This window comes from Antrostomus carolinensis, unplaced genomic scaffold (genome assembly GCF_000700745.2).
Source record: "Antrostomus carolinensis isolate BGI_N321 unplaced genomic scaffold, ASM70074v2 scaffold10472, whole genome shotgun sequence".
Taxonomy (NCBI): Eukaryota; Metazoa; Chordata; class Aves; order Caprimulgiformes; family Caprimulgidae; genus Antrostomus; species Antrostomus carolinensis.
In genome coordinates, this window is record NW_010297576.1 from 37,387 (window position 1) to 46,238 (window position 8,852).

An 8,852-nucleotide genomic window follows, 5' to 3' on the forward strand; every position below is an offset into this window, starting at 1 on the left:
TGCTTTGCAGCTGAAAATGCTTAGATACTGTGGTAATGAGGAGAATATAACACAGTTTAATTCTGTTGTGTTATGCAAAATAGCCTTCCCAGAACCTCTACAGATTGTCCCATCAAATTCCATTCCTGTGAAGTATGTAGTGGTGTTTGGTTAGTACAGAAGGACATAAAAAACCCCAACACATTAAGTGTCAGAATGCATATGGGTCAACTTCCAATTTTTTTTTTTCTTACTCAGTTTCATTTGGAATTAATGTAAAAATATTGAAGTCTTCTTCCCTGAGCAGCTTTCAGTTTTAAATCTCCACATCTGTTTATCCAATATTATGCACCTGTTACATTTAAGAAAACACTATTTGAAAACAATCATAAATATGGGTGGATTTAAGTTTACATTTGTGTTCTACATACAACATTTATATTTAATGCTCAGGAGAGTGCTTTTCCAGGATTATTTTTGTAAGAATAAATTTATTTACTGGCAGGAATATTTAACTTAATCTTTGCCACAGTCCAGAAAACAGTTCACACTTTTCTATTCCTGAAACCAAAAGGAATGTCAATTGGCCTAGGGCTCTGCTGGCACAAATCTAAGATCAAGTTCTGATCCATTAGTGCTATTCTTAACTGTTCAGACTGTAAAAGTTTGCATATAGATCCCTATTTTGAGAGGAATTAAGAATATAAATCTGAACTTAAAACAAAGCAAGTTCTATTTAGATGCTTAAAACTGAATTCAAATTGATTACTCTTTCAAGTTCTATTTCCAAGCTTGAGTGTCTCAGCTCAGTGATGTAAGTCTGCTACTTCAGACATTCATCTAGATATTTTTAAAGGGGCAGGATACCTGGTGCCTAAATTATTTCAATATGTAACCACTAGGCACCAACATTTGAAAATTAGCTTGTTGAACTGTAAAATCCTCCTCACGTTTTCAGAAGCGGATAAGGAAAAAACCTTGTTTCAATCTGGTCTACCTGCTCTAGCAAAGAATAGTATTTGGGAGATTATAATTCTGATAGCTGTAATCCTTAAAGGAACCTGGTGCCTAAATAATTATTTCAATACGTAACCACTAGGCACCAACATTTGAAAATTAGCTTGTTGAACTGTAAAATCCTCCTCACATTTTCAGAAGCGGATGAGGAAAAAACCTTGTTTCAATCTGGTCTACCTGCTCTAGCAAAGAATAGTATTTGGGAGATTATAATTCTGATAGCTGTAATCCTTAAAGAGGTTTTCATGCCAGTTTTCTATGCTATATGACTTACAGAACAATTGTGCAACATTAGCAACTTGCTTCATTCCGTGCAATGGGTATGCTTGTGCTTTTGTTTGAAAAGACTCAGATATTGCAAAGCTTGAATTTCAAAGGCAATCTTGTAAATTTGAGATAAATGTGTGCCAAATTTTTGGTTTGTTATTCTGGGATTTTTATCCAAGAACTAAGACAATCTACTTTCAAAATCTCAGAGATACTTCTAAAACTGAGAAGGAAAAGATAATGGAGGAAAAGATGGTGAATGAAGAGGCTGACATTTGGATAAGAAGTTCAATTTTCTGTCCTGCAATTTTACCACTTAAAAGATTGGTTGTATCCTAAGTTACACAAGAAATAACATGCATCTGTAATATATTAGTATTTTAACACCTGACTGCTAATAACATTGTGCACATGTTTTTCCTTCCAGGAATCAACTCAATTACATCACAGAAGAACTTCAAAATCCCTACAGGTAAAACTACGTAGGAAAGCAGTGTTTCTAGTAACAGAAATAATAAAATATTTTTGCAGAAGCAGGCATGTATTTTGGTTTGGTTTTAAAAGCAATGGTTATTCAAGGTTTGAGCACTAATAGACAGAGCTAATTAGCAACTATTACAGGCTTGAAAATTTGCATAAAGTTGTATTTTCCTTTTAAAATCCTGATTTCCATGGCTTTACAATGAAGAAACATAAGATACACCTAAAGAGCATACTGGGGAAAGTAAGAGTCCACAGTTTACTATGACAACTCTACCAGTGATATAGCAATGCTGATGGAGTCTTCCTTTTGCATTCTCTAGAAATCTACCGCTATCTATAATGATTGGAATCCCCTTGGTTACAGTCTGTTACCTTCTGATAAACATTTCCTATTTCACTGTAATGACTTCAACAGAACTCCTCCAGTCCCAAGCAGTTGCTGTGGTAAGCCACTTTATTTTGCAATAGAGCATCTGAAGAAGGCTGTGTGCATTGAAGTTATCTTCAGCAGTAGCATAAGCAAAAATGAACCTGTAATTTCTCTTAAGATATAATTATTTTCTAAGTTGTCAGAGTTATAATTTCCCTCTATTGTCATTTCTTAATCTAAAACTTATTTCAGTAACGCTTAAATTAAACATATCTGTCATACTCCAGGGCTAGGGGGGGAAGAAAAACAACGCAGTCCTCGGCTAACATTCTGTAAACACTGCAGCTCAGAGGTTGACTGTTTTCCATAAGCACGAAAAAGATGTAAGGAAAAAATATCACCTGTCTCTTGCTTTGCCCTTTTCAGTATTTCTGAGAAACAAGCACATGCAAAACGACAGTAGATCAAAGTTTGCTGTTCCAGAGGTAACAGCAAGTAGTCCATAATTCACTTCCTCCTTATTCTTACTTTTTTTCTTAACAAAGCTAAGAAATATCCTTGTGACATTATTGCAAGACATGCTATTACAGTCAAAACTACAGATTATATAGATTTTTCAAATCTTAACACACATCTAACCCTTTGGTAAATTTTTCATGGGACGCTTGCCTCTAACAACTGTTGAGAGCTTGTGCAGCAATTTTTCCTTATCATAGTTTCTGGGGAAAACAAACATCACGTGGCATGCATGCAAAACGGTGTAGCACAGTGAGGAAGTATGCTAATGTAGAAATACTTAAAAAATGTTAAAAAACCCAATCTTTTAAAATGTAGAACTTTGGTGCATTTCAGCATCTTGCTTGTACCAAGAGGCACAGCAACGTGTATCAAGTTGTGTCTTAAGAACTAGTCCTCTCCAGCATCCCACTAAACTTACAGTCTGTGAACAACACATCAGCTCATGCTAAATGCGGCAGACTAAACACCAGCATCTCAGAACTGCTGCTGAGTGGTCCAGAGGCAGCACAGCAAACATCAAGAGCAGGAGTGCACTGCAGACAGAGGTCTGCACATCTGTAAGCAGACTTCTGGCTTCGCACTGATGAGTGTCCTATGACTGGACAAAGAAACAACACTGATGTTACACTGGTGCAAAACCAGGACTCTATGTTTTACTTACTAAAATGAGTAAACCACCCCCCAACTAAAAACCCAAAAGCTACCTGTCAAAAAAGTTTGAATTCAAATTCATTTACAGTAGATCAATGTAGCTACATTAGATCTAATCCACCCTGCAGCAACAACTAACATACCATGGCACAGGAAGAAATTCAAGTGCAGTAAAAGACCCTGGCAAGTCTGTCCTTGTCGTTCAGCTGCAAGGCCTCGGTTGTCACACCGTCACTACTAGCGTTGCTGCTTCTACATAGGCTGAAACCAGCTTGTGTTTGTGTGGCTCTCTGCTGCAATGCTCTTTCTTTCTGTTTGGCAGGCACACCCCAAAACCAGGTGACTTTAACAGAACTGAATTTCTGTTATTTTTCATATCTGTCTCCCAATGGTTCCTACAGATGCTGTATCTCAAACACCACAACAACAGTAGTTTATAGAGTGGTTCATGAATTAATCCACGTCTTCAATTTAGCAAAGTATTCTTTGCTACACAAAATATACAACAAATGTTTTTTATTGGTATCATACCTTAGATACCCATTTACTGTACTTTTAAAGAGGCTCCAACATTACTGAATATACCAAATGATAGTTAAAATGACAAAAGTGATTAATTTTAATCTCATATCCCAGACATTCGGAGAGAGAGTCCTTTATCCAGCCTCTTGGATAGTTCCTCTCTTTGTGGCCTTTTCTACAATTGGATCTGCCAATGGGAACTGTTTTGCTGCAGGCAGGTAAGCTCCCCTTCTAAATATCTTAAAATAAAATTTTTTAAAGGATGGAAAAGTTTATATATACATTTATGTATCTACAAAGATATATACATCCTTCTGATCCAAGTGTACAAAATGTAATTAAAGACTATTTGCAAATCTAGCTATATTGTTTAATTTTCAGAAACAAGTCGTGGCTGTGCAGGTTTGAAAAATTAAAAACATAAGGTCTCTTATTCTTAATTCAAAACAGTTATAGCACAAAAGGTTTTTTCACCTCCCATCAAGTTTAAAGCTAAGATTTAAACAGTTTAAGAAGTTATGACTATACAAGTAATGATAAAGACAAGTTAGAAAGAGAAGCTACTCCTTTCTAACAGTTGTTCAATGCTTCCATTTACTATTTAAAAATATTTTAAATTTTGAATCCATCGGAATACAATAGGGATGTAAAGACTAAATTTTGACAGAAAGTTGTCAGCATAGCTTTTTGATATGAAGCAAATTAAAAAGGAAATATTAAATTAAAAAGGACACAGTGGCTAACTTTTTTTACTCCAACAATTTTAAATTAAATGTACAAACTAACGATTCTGAATTTAATTTCAAGTTCACTACTTTAATACTGGTTATTTCCCTTACTCGGTCCCCTACAATATTCCTTAAATTCCACTGCATATCAAAGGAAATACTGATGAAATTATAGTCAGATGTAGCCACACAATAACATAAACCTGAAAATGAATGTTACTAAGTATATATATATATTTTTTTTTTTTAGTAATGCCACTTAAAGTCTAGGTGCCACACTAACTAGATCACCTTGGTTTTGTTTTGTCAGACTTGTTTATGTTGCAAGTCGTGAGGGGCACATGCTAAAGGTGCTATCTTACATTAGTGTTAAGCGTTTAACACCAGCACCTGCTATCATATTTTACGTAAGTATATATTTTAAGTACAAAAAAATTATAAACAAAAATTCTCCAGTAATACATGCTTTCACAATTTCTTACCAGCAGTCTTGACACGTCTTTGACTATCTAGACAAGAAAATTGTTAAACACATGTTAGGAAAAAAGACAAAACCCCAGCTTCTCAATTTAAACAGTTTAATTCCAGAACTGGACTTCAAAAATCAATATTTTTTTAAGAACACACAGAATGAAAATAAATAATAAATTATTATTAGGCAAATCCTTTATTTCACAGGATGCCTTGAACCAAGCTATTTCTACTCTATTTCCTCCCTATAAGAATGCATTTACATCTCACAAATTCTATTCAGTAAATAGAGTTTACAAGAAATCAAGAATATGTTATTTTTATATATTTTTACCCATTTTTCTTCTCTTTGAGGTAAACCAAGATAAATTTAATTGCTGTTGACTACCAGTAATTTTAATAATTTTTGACTTAAAATGGAATTAAGATTGCATACAGAAACAAACATGTTGGCAAGATGTGGACGCTATCTTTAAAGGTGCTGCAACATACTTAGGCCCAATGTTTAAGCAAAACCATTCACAGATCACACTCTGGAACACTGTAATCATACACTCATACTGACACAGGAGTAAAATTCAGCCTTCTTTTGTAATAGATTACACTAATTTTTGTTTTCATTTTAGGGGGCCATTGCTATTATTTATATTATCCCTGGTGACATTGACACACTCATAAATTATTTCAGTTTCGCAGTCTGGATATTTTATGGTTTAGCTGTACTTGGACTCATTGTTATGAGGTTTACAAGAAAGGACCACAAGAGACCAATCAGGGTAAGTTCAGCATTCAGCACAGCTTCTCCTCCACTCCCATAAATACTGAAACATGAACTCATCCTATTATTTGGATATTTAAACATAATCCTCAGGCAGACTCCTTGTTTTGTGTCCCGTTGCCTCCCCAATCCCCGACCTGAAACCCAGCCATTTATTTATAGTTCTTTGTTCCATTTTTGCACTAGGACAAAGCTGGTAAGGACCAGGAAAAGATGACACAACGTTTATTTTTGCTTTCAGAGACCATAGGCACAAGCTAGATTTTCAGGGATTGGAAACTGCAGTCAGCAGACTACCACTGGAAGAGCACCCCACAATAAGACCCCAGGTCACTGCACTGGAGTCAGGTCCCAGATTCATTAAAATGCCAATTTTTACACTGCAGTTTGCAATACAGACAGAGAGATCTTGGTCAGTCATTCAGCAGAAGAGTTTTCCCTATCCATATTCTTGCTGCTCTTTTAATTGCCCCATCTACTTCCAGAAATTTTAAAATTAAAAACTGCATAAGGCAATGAAAATACCCTTCTTTCATACATGTAACTTCTGTAAGAACAGCAAAAGACTAAACAAGTAATTTTGTGCTTTGTCTCTTGTAGATACCCATCGTCATTCCAGTCATAGTGACATTAGCGTCCATTTTACTGGTACTGGCACCAATCATCAGTGCACCTGAACTGGCCTATTTGTACTGTGTTTTATTTATACTTAGTGGACTTATAGTTTATGTACTTTTTGTTCATTTTAAATTCAACTGGCCTCAAAAAATATCAAGTAAGTATACCTCAGCTCCAATTTCAACAGAACATTGCTAAGCTTTAGAATAATTACTGTAATGAAGGTCCATCCTGTCTGAATCACATAAGCGGGGGGTGGAGGGAGGCAATTTTCCACATATATAGTGAGCGGCACACGGTGAGCTTTACTAAAGATTCTATTTTACTCCTTCCTGGGAAAAAAATAGTGATGTCTGCAGGAAAAACAAAACTTAATTCACAAAAAAGCAATACATCACTGTAGCAGCACAAACAAACTGACTTGTAAAATGAACAGAACTATTTTATCCATAAAGTTATTTTTTTGATTGTCCATCTTTCAAAACATTTGTTTTAGCCATTAACTAAATATTTTCACTTAGAAAAACAGTGTTAAGTCTGAACAGAAATACTATTCTCTCATAAAGCCTCTAACAGTAACTTTTTTTCCTCAGAGCCCATCACGATGTACCTTCAGATGCTTCTGGAAGTTGTTCCAGCAGAGGAAGCTACTGAATAATTTTTTTTTATATGTACCAGGTTGTTTTTAGGTGCTATACTGCTTGAGGAGATTCAAGTTTGTTTGGCACACATTTATACTTTCTAAATTGTTATGTTCATACTGGTGTATTATTTTTGCAACACTTCAGTACTTGAAAAATGTTAAATATATAAGAATAAAAGATTTCTGAGCCAGATCAGTGTCCAGCAGAACTGTCTTCATTGTTTGCTAATATGTTATGGTACCTTGTTTTCTGCAATAAAATTACTCAAAATAAACAAAAGGAATTTTTCAATTATGAAGATGGCAAAACTTACCAGCAACACTGTCAAGATAGTTTTGATCACACTGCTGAAATAGCAACGCAGCTACAGCATCACATTCAACAGGCCACGCAGAAATAACTAAACCAGATTAACTCCATTCTCAGTTTCTCAGATCAAACAATAGCTATCAAAAAATTAAAGACTGAGGAAGTGGGAAACAAGTAAAAATGGAAAGCATGGTTGACTGGAAGAGAAGAAGCTGGATTTTTTTTTTATTAAACCACAATAATAAATTAAAGTGTAATTTCTCACATATCTGTTTTCTCCAACACTATTGAAGTTATAGAACAGCGAGAAAATGCCACAGAAATTATCCTCAGCATGAATGTGACTCTACAAAGCTAACTTCATCATCCTAGAAACACTTCATTTGGTAGCTGATGAAAATAAAACACAAAAAACAGGTACTACATTAACATATAGCTGTAAGCAGCTTTTTCCTTCCCTGCCCAAGAAACTTAATTCTAGGTAACATTCTTCACTGCTATATTCCCTCAGTGCAAATGGATAAAGAAAGGAATTTTATCATCACTTATCAATATTTTTAAAGTGATTAATTTGAGAAAGACTGTTTATACTGAAAGCACAAGCACATTCATCCTAAATATGTAACACAAGAATATTAAACAGCCGGCTTAAGATCGTAAGTTCATACTAACTCTAGCCTAGCAAACTCAACTAAAGAAGCTATTTCTATCATCCCATAGTTATAGAGAAATAACTAAAATCTGCATTCCTATATATTTGTGTATCTACCTACATGGACATATGAAAACGATGGGTTCCAGTTCACTTGCAGGAGATTTTGTGATTATAGTCAGATCCACAAAAATATCTGCTCCATGTGCAATCAGGGTAAAACAGAAGCAAAGAAAGGTCAAGAATGACTAAGAAAGGCAATGGAGAACCACACAAAATTGTAATTATGCCATTCTGTATGAAGTGCCTACTTGCCAGTGTTTTGTCCCAGTCACACTATTAAAACTGCACTGTGCATCACTCATTTGAATATTCCATTCTTACTGTTATCATTATTTTAATTCCAATTATTAAATTGTTTTTATGTCAACCCACAAGTTTTCTCACTTTTACCCTTCTGATTCTCTCCCCTGTCCCACTGGGGGAAGGTGAGTGAGCAGCTGCTTGGTGTTTGGCTACCTGCCAGACTAAACCCACCACACTTACATCTTGAGGGTACAGGGTTTCAAGCAGACAGAGCAAGGATGGCTTCAAAACACAGAAAAATTATTTCTTTAGAAAGTATGTTGTCTGACTACTGAATTCCTTAGTGCAGAAAAAAATCTTAGAAGCTGGAAAGGCTCTAAAATGCAACTGAACTAATTCAAGTAGGAAGTCCACAGAAAACCTCTTCCTCATGAAGACTTTGATCAAAAACTGCTTGAGGTCAAGAGAACATTCTTTGAATGTATTGCTACATTTTTTTATACTGGTCTTTATAATCTGGCTCTTGGCAGCTGCTAAG

The 8,852-nt window shown here is 35.2% G+C and overlaps 1 protein-coding gene across 1 annotated transcript in view; it reads left to right on the forward strand.

Moving 5' to 3' along the window:
- Positions 1–7,236, forward strand: part of SLC7A9 (solute carrier family 7 member 9) — a 12,560-nt gene extending 5,324 nt beyond the window's left edge. The window contains exons 7-13 of the mRNA XM_010162181.1: positions 1,691–1,735; positions 2,067–2,190; positions 3,923–4,026; positions 4,847–4,943; positions 5,634–5,783; positions 6,386–6,560; positions 6,997–7,236. Coding sequence (XP_010160483.1) covers positions 1,691–1,735; positions 2,067–2,190; positions 3,923–4,026; positions 4,847–4,943; positions 5,634–5,783; positions 6,386–6,560; positions 6,997–7,061 — 760 coding nt within the window. The 3' untranslated portion in view covers positions 7,062–7,236. The remainder of the gene's footprint in view (positions 1–1,690; positions 1,736–2,066; positions 2,191–3,922; positions 4,027–4,846; positions 4,944–5,633; positions 5,784–6,385; positions 6,561–6,996) is intronic.
- The last annotated feature ends 1,616 nt before the right edge of the window (positions 7,237–8,852 follow it).